Consider the following 19117-nt stretch of genomic DNA (forward strand, 5'->3'; position numbering starts at 1 on the left):
GTTCTGTGCCACACACACACACACACACACACACACACACACACACACACACACACACACACACACATACGATTGGATTTGAGGAGATGGCAGCGTGAGCAAGAGCGTGGAGGAATTGGGGCAGAAGAGATCGTCTATTTACGACGAGATTTTCAAGTTTCTCCAAATTTTTTTAGTCCTGAGGTCTTATTGTCTTCTGTTGGTTGATATTTAACATATACTGAAACATATTCCCTAAGTGGGTTTTCTTAAGATAACGAAGCATGGACGTAGTAGCCCGACCTTGCCACTGTTTACCGTGGATAACCCGAGGTCCATGAAGTACTACTGGAACGAGGTCGAGAACATGAGACCGCCTCGATGAACGGCTCGAGACCAGCTCGCGGGGTAAGTCCCGCTGCTGAAGGCGGAGGAGGGAGGAGGAGGAGGAGGAGGGAGTAGCAGGAGGCCGTAAGATACTGTGGAATCGAGGGAGACAAAACGTAAATCTCAGGGGGAAACGGTGAGAAGACCTGAGGAAGAAAAAAAAAGAGTGTAGGTGTCTCTCGAAGATCTCTACGTCAACGTGATCGAGGCTCAGCTTGCCTAAGGTACCGGAACAAATATATAAAGGTTCCCAAGAGAATAAACCTCTGGAGAAGAGGAGAGCTTAGGTGCGCCTGAAACTTTGTGGAGAGAGGCTTCTCTCGTGGAGATTAAGGTGGCGAGTTTATCTGCCTGGCTCGCCCGGTGTATATTTACGCTCCCCTCCTCCGTAGGCTCCGGTGAGTTCAGGTGAGACGAGAGATCAGACAAAGATCATTTACAGGAGGGTCGTACAAGGGGGAATTCTTCTTCAGGAAATACTGTAATGTGTTACAGTTACTGTATTACTCTTTTCAGTGCTGTGGTAGATTTAGAAAATTTTGATTCTGTAAAGACCTGAATATGCGAATTTTATGACACTCGGAATATTGTACATTTCTCACGAGGGGTTCAATGTTTCCCCTAATGTGAAGCCCGCCCGGACACATCACCAGTGAATGTGGGACCACTGAAGTGGGGTCAGTGACTTTGGGACCAGTGAATGTGAGACCATTGATTGTAGGGGGTCAGTGACTGAGGGATAGCAGTTGATATGGAAGCAGTTGTTACCGCGAAACCAGCAACTGGAAGCCATGGTCCTCCTGAGATATGAGGTCCCAGATGTGGACAAATGACGTACGGTCCCAGAACTTACAGGAATTTGGTCTGGAAATCTATTGTTGGGAGAGATATGGGCCTGGGAGGTGCCTGTGCCTGGGATTTGTGGGTGCTGGAGCATAGTACGTGTGAGGTGAAGGAAGCTGTGAGCATTATAACAAAGAGATTCTGGGCAAAACACCCAGGTAGAGCGCGGCTTATAAAGAGAAGACAAGGGGGAACTAACTGGGCCGAGGTGCCTGCGTCAAATTGGGAAGCCCCCCATCCCCCTACCTCCACACACACACACAAACACACACACACACACACAAACACACACACACACACACCCCTGTCGAGAGGGGGGCGCGCGGCCCGCTTCTCCGCCCGGCCCGCTCAGTGCCTCCGTGGCTTCTGTGCTAGCAGCACCACCACCAGAAGCGCCAGCATCCCCGCCTCTATTGGGAGACCCACGCGCCAGCAGCAGGGCCCAGGCTGGTGGACGGGATCAGGGATATTAGCTTCACCCTCAGGAGTGGTAGCAAGGCTGCGGTGACGCACTCTCCAACACCCATCCTCCCTCCCGACCGACCCGACCCGACCCGACCCTCACGCCCCACCAGCAAATGTGGGATGGTCGAGTGTATATGTGTGTGTGTGTGTTACCCCGCTTCTCCATAGTCGCTGATGAGACGAACACAGACTCGTGCTAGGCACTGGCACGCCCTCCCGACGACGAGGCGAGTGAGCTCCCCTTCCCGAGTGTGGTGGTAAACCTCTTCTTCCTCCTCCTCCCCCTCCATCGTTTACACCACCAGCAGTAGGGACAGACGACACCTCCCAGAGACGTGGTGGCCGGCGTCCTGACCAGCATTTCCGCGTCAGCAGTTCTGAACAGCCAATGATTCCTGCCTTATTACTGCCTCACCGACAGTGTTCACCGGCCCTCTGGGGGATATCCCGAAAAGGTTGTAAAATACAACAACATCAACAACTCCTGATGTAGCTACCACCAGCCAGTCGCCTGTGGTCTGGCACTCGTCTCATCCCCCTCTCACTCTCTCTCTCTCTGTAGCGTTTACTTTCAAGAAGTGCCTCAAGCCACCCACAGTTGCTCCCCCCCCACCTCATCCCCACTGCAGAAATTTCAGTGGCTCTGCCGGAAAGTGAGGTTAAGTGGTACTTTCTGTGGTAGCTCAGATCTGGTGGTACTGTTTGGAAATCTACTTTCCAGTGATTGTCGAGTTTTACGTTCGGTGATATATTTGTAATATTTTCCCCTCCTACAAGCTAGTGATTTTTTAACGGAAAATAAAGGTTATTGACTCTGAAAAGTAAGTTTTTTTTTTTTAGTGATACTCTGAAATAACGTCAGAAAACTGGAGTCAGTGGTTCGGGTGGAAGAGATAATAAGTAAGGTCCAGGCGGTGTGTAGGAAATAGAAGGCGAACTGAGAGATTTTCCTCTTCGTGAGGAAGAGAAAAAACTGAGACCTTTTCGTGTGCATCAGGTCACTATTCCCGAAGGGGCCGTCGCCGGAGGCAGCGAAGTGGCGGTCGTCCAGCACCGATACCTTGTGAATGTTACAGGTGCCACTAGATCCGAGTGGCCATGAGGACCAGGTAGTGGGCTCCGACACGAAGTTCTGAATTCAAGTGAAGTGCCAATGAGAGTGCGTTTCCCTCGATCGTTCTCCCGAAGAAGGAAAGAAGAGGATCATCCCCGAGTTCCCCCAGGCATCTGTCGTTGGATCCTGCGGCGTGAGTGAGTGGGATGGAGTAACCCACGTTAAGAGATTAGATTTCATGTCCAAGTCTACTCCAGCCTCCTGGAGGGAGTGATAATTCCCTCCCCTTGTTAAAGGTAACTTCGCCCCGGATCATCTATCGTCTCAAGCTTCTCCCTCATAATACGGGGGAGAAAATTGTGTTAGTGTGCTGGCTGTGGTGACCTGCCGGGCGCGTGTGGGCAGAGCACCAGGTGGGTGTGAGGTCAGGTGGAGGGGGCGTGTCCATGGTGCAGCGGCGGCCTGTGATTGGATGAGGGCGGGGCCTGGTAGGACGGGCGACCAGTGGCGGCCGCTAGTGTAGCGGGAGGCTGAGACCCGCGCGTTCGCGGTACCGCAGTGAGATCAATGGCAACAGACTCACACGCTAACTAGGCCCATCACACCCAGTGCTGTGCGTCCCACGCCCACCCGGCCCGACCATAACAACTACCAGTGGGCATCACGAAGCTGACCGTGCCAGATTGTGGTGACTGTGGCAGCGGCTCCTCCTCCTCCTCCTCCTCCTTCTCCTCCTCCTCCTCCTCCTCACCTCACACTGTTCCAACGACGACCTCCTCCCCTCACCTCCCTCCCGGCCCTCATACTGAAAGCCTTATACCGGAGCTAATCTCACGGGCCTTATAAGTGTTTGTGACCCAGACTTGGATAGAACCCGTGTGTGATTCGTTGTGACCCAGCAGAGACCTTGTTCATCAAAGAGTGTTGTTGTGTTGCTCTGAGTTAGTTCGTTGTTGTAGTGTGTGCGTCAGTCGGTATCCACCGTTACCCAAAAAATAAATAAACCCCTCCAGAGCTCCCCCCCCCCACTTCCATCCCCTCCCCCCACAGCAAGCCGGTCGCATCCCTTCCAGCGACACTGTGCAGTGTGAATCTTCCCCCTCTCCCCCCTACTCAATCCGCAGAAATATAACGCATCTACACATGAAATTATAGATGATAAAAGCAGAGCTTTCGAACAGAAAGTGAGGATAAAAATTTATATATATATATATATATATGTACATCTATATATATATGTATATAATGGTGCTTGATCTGCAGATGTGGTGCATGAAAGTGTAGATTATGCAAATCGTTCATGGCTTTCTGTTAATCCTCAAACCTATGCATTAGCCTCTATAAAATCAAAACTTAATGTTTTAAGTTTCAATATTTTTTTCCTAACAAATTCGATTTGTTGTTTTTATATATATCTATATATATAAATACATATATATATATATACATATATATATATATATATATACATTTATATTAGTCCGTAACAGATGGCTTTCTCTCATCAACACCAAGAACGTCAACATATAATACGTTGTCACAGATGACGTGCTTTTTCTGGGACAAGAAAACCTTCTTCAGTTAATGAGGAAGCCAAGGTTGAGCTTCGCATACGGCACTCGCTAAGGGCGCTCACAGCACCGGGTGCCTGTGGAGCGGCAGAGCCAAAACTGCCCCCTATCAGCGCCCACGCCCACCCCACCACCCACGCCCAAGCCACCGCCGCCGCCCTCCCTCCCTAAAAGAAAAGGAGAAAAGAATAGAAATAATAATCCCGTTGAATGAAAATTGTTTTTGGTAGTGTGGCTCACAGAAAACAACCGGCACCATGTTGGATATCTTCCGTGGCCTCAAGAACTTCATCAAGGTCTCCCACGTCCACATTGACTCCTCCGTGTTCCGCCTCCACTACTCCATAACTGTCATGATCCTCCTGGCTTTCAGCCTCATAGTCACGACCCGTCAGTACGTCGGGAACCCCATCGACTGCATCCACGCCAAGGAGATCCCGGAGGATGTGATCAACACGTACTGTTGGATCCACTCCACCTACACCATCCCCTCGGCCTTCAACAAGAGACTTGGTATTGATGTAGCGCATCCGGGGATAGAGAAGTCTCAAGACGAGGAGGAGAAACGCTACGTCAAGTACTATCAGTGGGTGTGTTTCTGCCTCTTCTTCCAGGTAAGATGCGTCTCTTGTGTGTGTGTCTGTACCCATGCCACTCAACCCCCCCCCCCCTGCAAGACACGTGTGTTCATTCCATAAACCACCTACATGTCGTTCCACAAACCACGTGTCGTTTTGTAAGACACCTGTCGTTCTCTGTAAGACACGTGTTCCGCAAATCATACATGTCTTGCCATAAACCACATACATGTCGTTCCACAAACCACGTGTCGTTCTCTGTAAGACCGTGTTCCACAGAACCATACATGTCTTTCCATAAACCACATACATGTCGTTCTGTAAGACACGTGTTGTTCCACGAACGATGCATGTTGTTCTTCAAGACACGTGCCTCTCGATAAATGATACATGTCGTTCCATAAACAACGTGTCGTTTCACAGACCATACATGTCGTTCTGCAAGACACGTTTCGTTCCACAAACCACGTGTCGTTCTGCGAAAGTCATGTCCTTCCACAGACATGTTGTTCCACGAACATTACAGGTCGTTCCATAAACCACGTGTCGTTCCATAAACCACGTGTCGTTCTATAAACCACGTGTCGTTCTATAAACCACGTGTCGTTCCATAAACCACGTGTCGTTCTATAAACCACGTGTCGTTCTATAAACCACGTGTCGTTTCATAAACTACGTGTCGTTCTGATAGACACGTGTTTTACAAGACATTTGCCGGTGTACAATGCATGCGTCACTCTGTCAAAATTGACAATTTTTTTTTTCCCCCTTTCATCTGAAAATTACCAGAAAAACATGGATTCCATTTAGAAAAAAAAAAAATTAAAGGATCCTCAAATACAATTAGTCAAGGTAAATTAAGGCAACATCTTTACTGTTACTTTAGCTTATTGATGACGTGGGGAAAAACACATGATTAGCCAAGCTTTATACCAGATAATGTTTACACTGGAATGAATGACTCCAGTCAGGGAGGTCAGACTGCTGGGTGTGTATATAGTCCATTCTCTCTCTCTCTCTCTCTCTCTCTCTCTCTCTCTCTCTCTCTCTCTCTCTCTCTCTCTCTCTCTCTCTCTCTCTCTCTCTCTCTCGGCAGTAATTCCACAGTGACGCCTGGTCAGATTAGGGTGGTCTACAAATTCAGATTTTCTTTTTTATTTTATTCTATAGTTTTGTCAAGACCTATTATCCTGTACCCTTATAACATAGGATCGGAATTCCTGTTGAAAATGTATCGTTGATAAGGGATTTAACGAGAGGGTTATATATATATGTGCTACTCAGAGCTCGGTGGCGGATCCCCGTCATAACAGAGAGAGAGAGAGAGCGAGAGAGAGAGAGAGAGAGAGAGAGAGAGAGAGAGAGAGAGAGAGAGAGAGAGAGAGAAACAATCGATTCGGAACCCATCGCCTCGAACGAAGCAGTGAACATAACGTTTGGAAACGGTTTCGTTCTTAAGCTCCGAGATCATCACACCAGAAATACGACTAAGGCAATTTTTTTCTTTTTTTTTTTTCAACATGGATCGTTTAGTTTCTCGCAACTTAGTTCCTGTAATTCACGGCCTTTAAATATGTCCAAACGAGCAGGACTAATTCTCGAGTAACCGTTGTTAAGATGAATGAATTAGGATAATGCTGGTCCGAACAGTGGAGTTCAGGAAAATGAACCAGTCGACTCTTGCACGACTGAACACGATGAAGATACTACCCAAACGTCACTGTAGCAGTGGATAGACGTAAGACCTGATATACGTCACTGTATTTACGTTCATCAGGTTCACCTCAAACATCCTGGACTACCGCCTCCACTCGTGCAGTTACTTCCAGGTATTCTCCTAAGGACGTGGTCGTGTTTTTTGGGCAGTGGCATTGTGGTGTACAGACTCGGGTCTTTGCGATGGATTTCGTCTCCCAGGTTCGGGAAATCAGTATCATGAACACCTGATGGTACACTTTGATGGAATGGGTCACAAGATGGGAATTGTGATCTTTCTTCATCTCTTGTGTTCCATGTTACGTTACCTTTTGTGTTCCGTGTTACGCTTCCTCCTGTGTTCCATGTTACGTTACTTTTTGTGTTCCATGTTACGTTACCTCTTGTGTTCCATGTTACGCTTCCTCCTGTGTTCCATGTTACGTTACTTTTTGTGTTCCATGTTACGTTACCTCTTATGTTCCATGTTACGTTACCTCTCGTGTTTCATGTTACGTTACCTCCTGTGTTCCATGTCACGTTACCTTTTGTATTCCATGTTACGTTACCTCTTGTGTTCCATGTTACGTTACCTCTTGTGTTCCATGTTACGTTACCTCTTGTGTTCCATGTTACGTTACCTCTTGTGTTCCATGTTACGTTACCTCCTGTGTTCCATGTTACGTTACCTCCTGTGTTCCATGCTACGTTGTCTCAACTCAGGAACCTGTGAACGGGGAGATGTTTTGGTAAATCCTGCCGACTGTGTTTCCTCCCTTCTCCCTGGAGGACTCCCTAGAGCTCCTGAAGGGGGAGAGAGAGAGGGAGAGGGAGTACAATCTGTCCAGTACGAGGAAGAGCCCTGTGCCAGAGTTGATAAGGGTCGATGGAATCGTTCAAAGAAGACACTTTCCTCTTCACTTTTCATTTGAAAGACAACTGTTCTCTGATGAACATATTAGATGTGGAGACAATTTTTTCTTTTCCTTTTAAGTTTCATGAGCGTTGACCTGATGGGCGACCCTGAGAATCCTGCTATGTTTTCACCTTCAGAAAGAAAATCTCAGCAGTTTCAAATGAATGAATATATTTTCCCTTTATTCATGTTAATGAGTTATTACTGGAAACATTAAAACGCATCGTGTAGCCCATAGGCTTTCAGCTCATTAGCACAATTATTCACATAATTATTCATTTATTTTTCAGAATGTTGATATCATTTATATTACGCCTCATTTGTTACCCTGTTGTTCTAATTTATCTATTCGTATATTTACTTTTCACTAAATCTCAATATATATATATATATATATATATATATATATATATATATATATATATATATATATATATATAATGTACAATCAGATTCGAATCAGTGGTTTTGCGTAAACGGGTTCGAATACATGAAGACATTGCCAGTGATGAACATATCCAACTCATTACCCTTCTTTCTTCCCATTCTCTTCTCCTAGACTCCATTTTTTTTCTTTTTTCGACTCTGCTTTCGTAACCCACACGGGGAAATGTGTATGGCCTTTTTCTTTTTAATCTCTTCCCAAAGTTCTGAACATCTCAAATTATCGCAATGAAGCAGTGGTATCGAACCCTGTTTCGGCATGTGGGTTCGAGATTCATCCAGTCTCGTGTTCGAGATTAAATCCAACAAGTGAGTTTCAAAACTATTTTCCAATAGTAGTGTTGAGGGATTTTTTTGTATATGTATATTTTCTTTGAATGTTATTCATAGACGTTGTCAAACTTTAGATGCATTTTTCATATACGAAGTTTTTGGGTGTTAACTTCTGTCAAATTTGGTGTCGAATGTTTGCATGGTTTTCGCTAGTTTTGTCGTATTTCGTAATAAACTCTTACGAATATATATATATATATATATATATATATATATATATATATATATATATATATATATATATATATAGTGTCTCCGTCATTGTGTAGATGAGACATTGCTTTGTTTCTTCGAAATAATTAAAGTTTTGCGTCACTCCTTCATTTTCAGACCGATTGACTTGAATCTTTGTGGTGCAAGGAACTTGGCCAATCACATTTAGAGAACGTACTATATTTCATTTACATTTAATCTTTTCAAAGGATTTTTGGGGGTCAGAGTCCATGCAACCTAAAGACCTTTTTTTATTCTTTTAAGCTGCTGTATCTTCAAAGCTTCAGTCACTGTACAGGAAGCGCTGCATAAAGATGTTTCTCCTCCCCTTCCTCGTGTCCCTTTACATGGTATAGCTTTGTGATGTGCATCATCTCTGCTGCTCTGCAGGAGAGTCAGTCAGTGGTCGCTTGTGAGAAACTTTTGGCCATTTGCTCGACCGTATTTCGCACAGTGTTCATGAAACTTGCCTCTATGTTGTGGTTTATTTCTGTGTGTATATCGCAAGCTATGAGAAATTGTAATTTGGGAAATTTGTCATTTTATCGTTATTTTTTTTTTCTTTTTTGTAATTTGTACTGATGAGTAAGTTCATGGGGAAGGAAGGATTAGTTAGGTAATATAGGGACTAGGTGAGGCAAGGGGAGGGATCAGTTAGGTGAGGTTGACGCTAGGTGGGTTTAGGGGAAGGGTTAACCTCGTTCAGTATACCAAGTAGGTGGTTCTTAAGGTCGGGTGAGGGACAAGGGGGAAGGAGGAGATCAGGGAGAGGGTGTACGCCTGCTAAGAGGAGGCGTCAGGCTTGTGTGTGTGTGGTGCACAGACCACTGGAAGTAGTATTACGACTTTCTTAAATGTCGAACATGAATATTTCGGGGCCAGTGTGTTACTGGGTCGATGGACAGTATAGTGCAGTAGAGCGCGCGCGTGTGCGTGTTGGTGTGTGTGTGTGTGTGCTCAGACCTCCCGTTACAAGTCATCCCACGACTAGACATCCACTGAATCGGCTATGTTTACGTTTCTCGTCCCATGATACGAAAACTTGGCACACTCCAAGTCGATGTAAGTGGCCGGTTTTGGATTCGCCAGACAAACTCTCGCGAAGGCAATTACTCCCACCTTGCCACCCTCCTCCATCGAACTGACGTAGATCTGTGTACCCCAGACATGACCAAGGGATAAGCCTCCACTGATAGTATGGAGGTGAAATCGCACTTCAGTAGAAGTTCATACAATTATATTTAACGTGGGATTTTTCTAGACATGTGGCACGACATGTATAGAAGACAGTCCACCTCATCATCAGGTGCCAGTACTTAACAAATTTTTTTTAATCCCAACATCACACTTGGTTCCCGCCGTCCAACACCATTCTCTGTAGGCACAGGGATTGCCAACCTCACGGCTCCTCATCTCACAGAATATGTTTCGCCTTCTTTAAATGTCAAACAATTTTCGTTATCTTTAAATGTCAAAAAATTTGTATCTTTTAATGTCAAAAATTTTCGTTATCTTTAAATGCCAAAAATTTTCTCTATCTTTTAGTTTGATTTGTATCATCCTTTTACTCCAGCTGTCATTCCAGTTTTCGCAGTGCTACGAATCCCTTTTTTTTTATTTCAGTTGGTCTGAACTCCCTTTTTTTTAGTTGGTCTGACGTTCCTAACCAATATTTGTATTTCTTTTTTTCAATTTTCTCTATTGAGTTACCTGCTTCCTCCTCCAGTGAGCCTTATATGACTTGTTTCTTGCCAGTGGAGTACACCATCTAAGAAATTATACTTGAACTTAATGGCGGAGGAGTATGACCGTAGCTTATAATGGTTCTCAGCAGAAGTGGTTGCAAAATGCCGCTTCCTCTGCTGTGTAAGTTAAGTGGTCGTAGACTGGGACCACATTTATTGTAGATTAACATTAAAATCATAAAGTGAGTCTGAGCCTTTATTGTGGCTCTCACTCTCTCAGTAAGTAAAGATGATAACACACGCCCCAACAATTAAGAGTTGTAACATATATACACGAATGTTGTAACATATAGACACGAATGTTGTAACATATATACACGAATGTTGTTAAAGATTGGAGGGTAACGTTTCGTTTTCCATAGGGGATGCTCCATGTTAAAAAGAAAAAGCTGTTTTCGGTGTGTATGACTTGTGTGTGAGAGGAAGAATGTATCTGCGTCCTTTAGATTGTAGTTATTTAGTTGTATTTAGTTGTGTTTTGGAATGACTTTCCAGCTGTGTATCTATGAGAGAGTGAGGCCGTAGGCTGGAGCCACTCTGCTGTTCTTGCAACAGCAACACCACCACTGCTACTCAGAGGAAATGGAAGAAGGCAGTGTCGGATCCAGGTGGGTGTGAAGGGAGCTCCTCATCCCGTCCCCAATCCCCCTGAAAAACTGCTGCCTCCGTCGTCTACGTCTAAGCGTCCCCGGGTCGTCGTCGTAACTGCTGCCTCCGTCGTCTACGTCTAAGCGTCCCCGGGTCGTCGTCGTCGTCGTAACTGCTGCCTCCGTCGTCTACGTCTAGCGTCCCCGGGTCGTCGTCGTAACTGCTGCCTCCGTCGTCTACGTCTAAGCGTCCCCGGGTCGTCGTCGTAACTGCTGCCTCCGTCGTCTACGTCTAAGCGTCCCCGGGTCGTCGTCGTAACTGCTGCCTCCGTCGTCTACGTCTAGCGTCCCCGGGTCGTCGTCGTAACTGCTGCCTCCGTCGTCTACGTCTAAGCGTCCCCGGGTCGTCGTCGTCGTCGTAACTGCTGCCTCCGTCGTCTACGTCTAGCGTCCCCGGGTCGTCGTCGTCGTCGTAACTGCTGCCTCCGTCGTCTACGTCTAGCGTCCCCGGGTCGTCGTCGTAACTGCTGCCTCCGTCGTCTACGTCTAGCGTCCCCGGGTCGTCGTCGTAACTGCTGCCTCCGTCGTCTACGTCTAAGCGTCCCCGGGTCGTCGTCGTAACTGCTGCCTCCGTCGTCTACGTCTAGCGTCCCCGGGTCGTCGTCGTCGTCGTAACTGCTGCCTCCGTCGTCTACGTCTAAGCGTCCCCGGGTCGTCGTCGTAACTGCTGCCTCCGTCGTCTACGTCTAAGCGTCCCCGGGTCGTCGTCGTCGTCGTAACTGCTGCCTCCGTCGTCTACGTCTAGCGTCCCCGGGTCGTCGTCGTCGTCGTAACTGCTGCCTCCGTCGTCTACGTCTAAGCGTCCCCGGGTCGTCGTCGTCGTCGTAACTGCTGCCTCCGTCGTCTACGTCTAGCGTCCCCGGGTCGTCGTCGTAACTGCTGCCTCCGTCGTCTACGTCTAGCGTCCCCGGGTCGTCGTCGTCGTCGTAACTGCTGCCTCCGTCGTCTACGTCTAAGCGTCCCCGGGTCGTCGTCGTAACTGCTGCCTCCGTCGTCTACGTCTAGCGTCCCCGGGTCGTCGTCGTAACTGCTGCCTCCGTCGTCTACGTCTAGCGTCCCCGGGTCGTCGTCGTCGTCGTCGTAACTGCTGCCTCCGTCGTCTACGTCTAAGCGTCCCCGGGTCGTCGTCGTAACTGCTGCCTCCGTCGTCTACGTCTAGCGTCCCCGGGTCGTCGTCGTCGTCGTAACTGCTGCCTCCGTCGTCTACGTCTAAGCGTCCCCGGGTCGTCGTCGTCGTCGTAACTGCTGCCTCCGTCGTCTACGTCTAGCGTCCCCGGGTCGTCGTCGTAACTGCTGCCTCCGTCGTCTACGTCTAAGCGTCCCCGGGTCGTCGTCGTAACTGCTGCCTCCGTCGTCTACGTCTAAGCGTCCCCGGGCCGTCGTCGTCGTCGTAACTGCTGCCTCCGTCGTCTACGTCTAAGCGTCCCCGGGTCGTCGTCGTAACTGCTGCCTCCGTCGTCTACGTCTAAGCGTCCCCGGGTCGTCGTCGTCGTCGTAACTGCTGCCTCCGTCGTCTACGTCTAAGCGTCCCCGGGTCGTCGTCGTAACTGCTGCCTCCGTCGTCTACGTCTAAGCGTCCCCGGGTCGTCGTCGTAACTGCTGCCTCCGTCGTCTACGTCTAAGCGTCCCCGGGTCGTCGTCGTAACTGCTGCCTCCGTCGTCTACGTCTAAGCGTCCCCGGGTCGTCGTCGTCGTAACTGCTGCCTCCGTCGTCTACGTCTAGCGTCCCCGGGTCGTCGTCGTAACTGCTGCCTCCGTCGTCTACGTCTAAGCGTCCCCGGGCCGTCGTCGTCGTCGTAACTGCTGCCTCCGTCGTCTACGTCTAGCGTCCCCGGGTCGTCGTCGTAACTGCTGCCTCCGTCGTCTACGTCTAAGCGTCCCCGGGTCGTCGTCGTAACTGCTGCCTCCGTCGTCTACGTCTAGCGTCCCCGGGTCGTCGTCGTCGTCGTAACTGCTGCCTCCGTCGTCTACGTCTAGCGTCCCCGGGTCGTCGTCGTAACTGCTGCCTCCGTCGTCTACGTCTAGCGTCCCCGGGTCGTCGTCGTCGTCGTAACTGCTGCCTCCGTCGTCTACGTCTAAGCGTCCCCGGGCCGTCGTCGTCGTCGTAACTGCTGCCTCCGTCGTCTACGTCTAGCGTCCCCGGGTCGTCGTCGTAACTGCTGCCTCCGTCGTCTACGTCTAGCGTCCCCGGGTCGTCGTCGTCGTCGTAACTGCTGCCTCCGTCGTCTACGTCTAAGCGTCCCCGGGCCGTCGTCGTCGTCGTAACTGCTGCCTCCGTCGTCTACGTCTAAGCGTCCCCGGGTCGTCGTCGTAACTGCTGCCTCCGTCGTCTACGTCTAAGCGTCCCCGGGCCGTCGTCGTCGTCGTAACTGCTGCCTCCGTCGTCTACGTCTAGCGTCCCCGGGTCGTCGTCGTCGTCGTAACTGCTGCCTCCGTCGTCTACGTCTAAGCGTCCCCGGGCCGTCGTCGTCGTCGTAACTGCTGCCTCCGTCGTCTACGTCTAGCGTCCCCGGGTCGTCGTCGTCGTCGTAACTGCTGCCTCCGTCGTCTACGTCTAGCGTCCCCGGGTCGTCGTCGTCGTCGTAACTGCTGCCTCCGTCGTCTACGTCTAGCGTCCCCGGGTCGTCGTCGTAACTGCTGCCTCCGTCGTCTACGTCTAAGCGTCCCCGGGTCGTCGTCGTAACTGCTGCCTCCGTCGTCTACGTCTAAGCGTCCCCGGGTCGTCGTCGTAACTGCTGCCTCCGTCGTCTACGTCTAAGCGTCCCCGGGTCGTCGTCGTAACTGCTGCCTCCGTCGTCTACGTCTAGCGTCCCCGGGTCGTCGTCGTAACTGCTGCCTCCGTCGTCTACGTCTAAGCGTCCCCGGGTCGTCGTCGTAACTGCTGCCTCCGTCGTCTACGTCTAGCGTCCCCGGGTCGTCGTCGTCGTCGTCGTCGTCGTAACTGCTGCCTCCGTCGTCTACGTCTAGCGTCCCCGGGTCGTCGTCGTAACTGCTGCCTCCGTCGTCTACGTCTAGCGTCCCCGGGTCGTCGTCGTAACTGCTGCCTCCGTCGTCTACGTCTAGCGTCCCCGGGTCGTCGTCGTAACTGCTGCCTCCGTCGTCTACGTCTAGCGTCCCCGGGTCGTCGTCGTAACTGCTGCCTCCGTCGTCTACGTCTAAGCGTCCCCGGGCCGTCGTCGTCGTCGTAACTGCTGCCTCCGTCGTCTACGTCTAAGCGTCCCCGGGTCGTCGTCGTCGTCGTAACTGCTGCCTCCGTCGTCTACGTCTAGCGTCCCCGGGTCGTCGTCGTAACTGCTGCCTCCGTCGTCTACGTCTAAGCGTCCCCGGGTCGTCGTCGTAACTGCTGCCTCCGTCGTCTACGTCTAAGCGTCCCCGGGCCGTCGTCGTCGTCGTAACTGCTGCCTCCGTCGTCTACGTCTAGCGTCCCCGGGCCGTCGTCGTCGTCGTAACTGCTGCCTCCGTCGTCTACGTCTAGCGTCCCCGGCCGTCGTCGTCGTCGTAACTGCTGCCTCCGTCGTCTACGTCTAAGCGTCCCCGGGTCGTCGTCGTAACTGCTGCCTCCGTCGTCTACGTCTAGCGTCCCCGGGCCGTCGTCGTCGTCGTCGTAACTGCTGCCTCCGTCGTCTACGTCTAGCGTCCCCGGGTCGTCGTCGTCGTCGTAACTGCTGCCTCCGTCGTCTACGTCTAAGCGTCCCCGGGTCGTCGTCGTCGTCGTAACTGCTGCCTCCGTCGTCGTCATCGTAACTGCTGCCTGCCTCCCTGACCTGCCGTGGAGGACGGCCGGGCTGATCCCAGGGGTGGGAAGGGCCGGACGCCGCCTACCTTCGCTCCAGAGGACCTCCCTCCTCCTCCTCCTCCTCCTCGTCACACTCCGGCGGGGGGTCTTTGGCCGCTCGCCCGCCTCGTCTCTTACGCCCAAGCTGACCGATGGACTGGGACACCTCTGACAACTCTCTCTCCCCTCTCCTCCCCTCTCCTCAGCCCCTCATCTCCCCACTTCCCCCCCCCCCCTTCCTCCCTCTCCCCAATTCCTTACTCTCAGGACAAAGTCGCTCGCTTTCTCTCAGAGTAATTTTTTTGTCTTCTGGTATTGATTTTTCATGTCTTTCTCCGTAAGGAGGGTGATATATATTGTCTTTCTTCTTTCATTCTTTCTCTCTTTCATTTCTTTCGTTCTTTCTCTCTTCTTTCTTTCCATCTTTCCTTCATTCTTCATCTTTCTTTCTGTCTTCGCGTTTGGTCTTGGGAACTTAAAGTTTGGTAGGCTTGTGACACGTTCTTGCACATCCAGACATGCCACCTCAACCCACTCTCTCTCTCTCTCTCTCTCTCTCTCTCTCTCTCTCTCTCTCTCTCTCTCTCTCTCTCTCTCTCAATTTTTTTAAGCCTTAGATCTGACTGTAAAGGCTCGAGAGTCATTCATTTTATAATTTCTACGATAAAGCATTTCCGGGACTTAATAAAGTCACCCTCCCACGTCAAGGGGGGCTACGAAAAGAAAAAAAAAAAATATATGTGAAGTCATTAGCATTCTTTCGCTAAAGCCTACATATTTTTTTTTCATATATTTTTTTTTTAATTTGCCTTTTAGAATTTTTCTTCCCGGTAAAAGAAAATTTGTCTGGGTGATAGTTTTCAACACTTTAGACGTGATAAAAGATAAGAATACAGATGAACATGATGAGAGATAAGAATAGAGATGAACATGATGAGAGATAAGAATACAGATGAACATGATGAGAGATAAGAATACAGATGAACATGATGAGAGATAAGAATACAGATGAACCTGATGAGAGATAAGAATACAGATGAACATGATGAGAGATAAGAATCCAGATGAACAGTACCGTTGGGAAACTTTATATATTTGAAAGACTTTAGAATTATTACGGTTTTCATCTATGACCAGCTCAGTTTTTCAGAAATAAGATGGGCTTTACTTTATTAGATTTGTTTTTACCTTATTAGATTTGCTTTACCTTATCAGTTGTACTTGACTTTATTAGAGGTATTGTACATTTTTAGATGCTCTTCACATTATTAGAATTACTGAACTTTATCAAATGTACTGCGTGTGTTTTTAGATGTACTTGACCTTATTAGATTTACTGTACTTTATTAAATGCACTGTACCCTCTTAGATGTACGACTGTGCCATAGTACATGTTCTGTACCTCATTATATGTGCGGTACCTTATTAGATGTACTATACTTTATTAGATGTGCTGTACATAATTTAATGCACAGTACCCTATTACGTGTACGACTGTGCCGTAGTACATGCACTGTACCTATTATGTATACCGTACCTTAACTTACCCCAAGTTTACCCACGCTGACGGCATCTCCTCACCGTCCACACCACAGTGACCTAGCGTACCTTTCCCTCGTTGTGGTGTTAACCACACATGAGGCGGTGTTTGAGGTGCAGAATCCTCTGCATCCTCACTAGCGCCAATAACATAGCTCCCTCCTCCCTCCTCCTCCCTCCGCTTCCTTTGAGCGCGGCAAGGCCCACTTGTCGCCCTCCTATGTTGGCTTATTATCCCCAGTAGAGACTGTGGTAGCCTTCGCCTATCGTCTGTTATATGGCCATCTCTACTGCATCTGGCCTGTGTATGGTCAGGAAGTGATTGGTATATTTTTTGGGGGGTTCTCTGTCTTTCCTCTGAGTTCATCAATGATTGGTTCTTTTTTCACATTCCTTCATCCTAGATGCGCCTCTGTCTAGTCCTGTTGTCCCTTCTTATAGTCTCTCTCCGTATGGTCCAAAGAAATAACGCTAGGTACGCATTTATCGACTAGCCAGAGAATGGGGATGAGCAGGTGGGGTTGGCTCTGGGCCTACTGCCGCGCCCAAAACTCGAATCTGGACGGGCCCCTGTATATACCTTGGTCAGCGACACTGACCACTCTACCACGGAGGCCCCTGTGTGTATGTGTATGTGTGTGTGTGTGTGTGTGTGTGTGTGTGTGTGTGTGTGTGTGTGTGTGTGTATGTGGCATTAATATTCTAATGAGTTCTTCAATTAAATACACACTACGTTATGTCTATATATGGATCGTCCCCACTCATTTTTTTCCCCTCGCGTTGCCAGACTGATGTATTTGCAGAGCGCACGTTACACACACCCCCTTCACGCGCCACCCTCCCTAACCACCCACGGTAACGCTGTAACCAGAACCTGTTTTTCTTATCCCTCCCCCTCGCGCCCTCCGCCGCTCCCTACCCCCCCTTCGGCGACTTTACACTTCCTTAGCTCGCGGCAGCGTGACGAAGGCCGCCGGCCCTCCCCTTCCACAATACCCGCTCTCCCACTCTATATATCCCCCCACCCCTCCACCTGCAGGTGTCACATGATCCATCCCATCCACGTCGCCTAGCCATCATGCCTGCTTCCCGTGGGAGGTGGCAAGGCTTAAGGTACAGGTAACTCGAACTCGTGCGACGTTGCCGGAATTACATTAAGGTTAACCTCGGGTCGAGGGTGACCCTCACCCTTTGTCTGGACATGATAGTCAAAATGTCAGACGCGAAAATTATGATATTGAACAAAAGAAGGAACAGAGAAGGGGGCCAGGTGAGGATACTCCCTCAAAGGCCCAGTCCTCTGTTCTTAATATATATATATATATATATATATATATATATATATATATATATATATATATATATATATATATATATATATATAGTCGTTCTCTCTGCTGCCAACGAGGAAGAAGGCTCTGGCAGCGGTATATTGGCGTTGGCGAAGTACCCTAGATCTTCAGGTACACCAGACTCGCGTTTTCTATTCATCTCGCCAATATTTATGGTCTCCAGTCTTTCTTCGCTGTAACACCATCTGGCTGGTACTTCTCCTAGCATCTTTACGTGTCTCAAAAGAGACCCAGTTCTCTGTTACTGTTTCCACTCGGCCTCTTGGCTATAGAACACCCTCTATATCGTCTTCTTTTTTTTACTATCCAAACACCAACATGCCAGTTGCAGCCTTTTGTCTGCCTTGGAAATCTAAACTTTGATGTCACCTGTCTGAAGATTTCCCTCTTACCCACCTCTTGTAGTTGTTGTTGATTCACCTACTGCTGTCGTAACTCTATCAACTCTATAACATTCCTCGGCTAAATTCCTAGCCCTAGGGACGTGGTTTTGTTTCATCCCCAACTTAAGGCATCGAAGTCTTGAACTTGAGACACAGGGAGCGGTTGTAGTGTTCCAACACTTATACTAGAGGGTTGAATTCTTCACGTTCTTATTTTAGACAATCTAGAGCAACGTGTGTGCGGGGGTAACAGTCACTTTTTTTCCTCTGTCACTGGACTCGTTTCTTAAATCTTCTTATCCTTCAAGTTGTAAATAAGCACTTCAACCCCCTCAGCTCAGTCATCTGATCACACTGGTTGTAAGTCTTTTGATTCACCGCATCTCATCCTTCTCGATGCATGTCCCACAAAGACACAGACTGTGGCATTTTTGGGGTAGTGGTGACCAGGATTATATATCCGTAGATGCTTCATTGTTTACGTTGTGATACTGTAGCCTTTTCGTGGATGATACTTCAGTCCGTACCGATCCTTTTAGCGGAAGTTATGGTTCCAGAAATGTTGGCGGATCTCCTCTTTTCGTATCCGGTATTATCTCTCTCATCGTCCAGTCTACGGTGCAACCTCCCCTCCATCTGAGCCCATTCTGGCGAGGGATGTGGATGTGTCTGACTTCGATGTATGATACTCCTGTGTTATCACTATCGATCTTGTGTGTCTTTCCAACCCTCACTATACCGAGGATAGGACTAGGTATTCCCCTTGGAAAACTGTCCTTTTCAAATTACGTTCCGAAAGACACCGGGATATGCTCACCTCCTAACCCCGCTTGTTTTCCAATCCCCCACCGCCTCTTCCAGTGATTTCTCTTCTAACGGACCGTAAAGGCATTACTCTCTTTGGACTCAAGAAAGGAGTACGGACCGAGTACCATCCCTCCCTCGAACTTTAAAGGCCTGTGCTTCGGACCCCTCTGCTTGTGTGCTTGCTCATCTCGTTAGCTTCTGGTTAAAGATGAAAACTTTTCCTTCAGTTTAGAATCGTGCATTGGCAATGCCCATCCCATCCCAATGAATGGAAATTATTTTCATTCTTCTATCTTTTTATTGGCTCGCCCTCCATTTTCTCCGGAGTGTTTGCATCCCTTTTAAGAAACTCGCTGATAACGTAGTACCAGTCTTCATTAAGAAAGCTTGT

At 48.9% G+C, this 19117-nt stretch overlaps 1 protein-coding gene across 7 annotated transcripts in view; it reads left to right on the forward strand.

Annotated features, from left to right (window-relative positions):
• Positions 1-1537: 1537 nt before the first annotated feature.
• The window catches only part of LOC139761635 (innexin shaking-B-like), a 637836-nt gene continuing 620256 nt past the window's right edge, over positions 1538-19117 (forward strand). For 4 of the 7 annotated variants that reach the window (XM_071685920.1, XM_071685918.1, XM_071685921.1 and 1 more), the window contains exon 1: positions 1538-4913. In XM_071685920.1, coding sequence (XP_071542021.1) covers positions 4557-4913 — 357 coding nt within the window. In that variant the 5' untranslated portion in view covers positions 1538-4556. The remainder of the gene's footprint in view (positions 4914-19117) is intronic. The other 3 variants (XM_071685916.1, XM_071685917.1, XM_071685915.1) reach the window with 3 other exon arrangements.

This window comes from Panulirus ornatus, chromosome 41, assembly GCF_036320965.1.
Source record: "Panulirus ornatus isolate Po-2019 chromosome 41, ASM3632096v1, whole genome shotgun sequence".
Taxonomy (NCBI): Eukaryota; Metazoa; Arthropoda; class Malacostraca; order Decapoda; family Palinuridae; genus Panulirus; species Panulirus ornatus.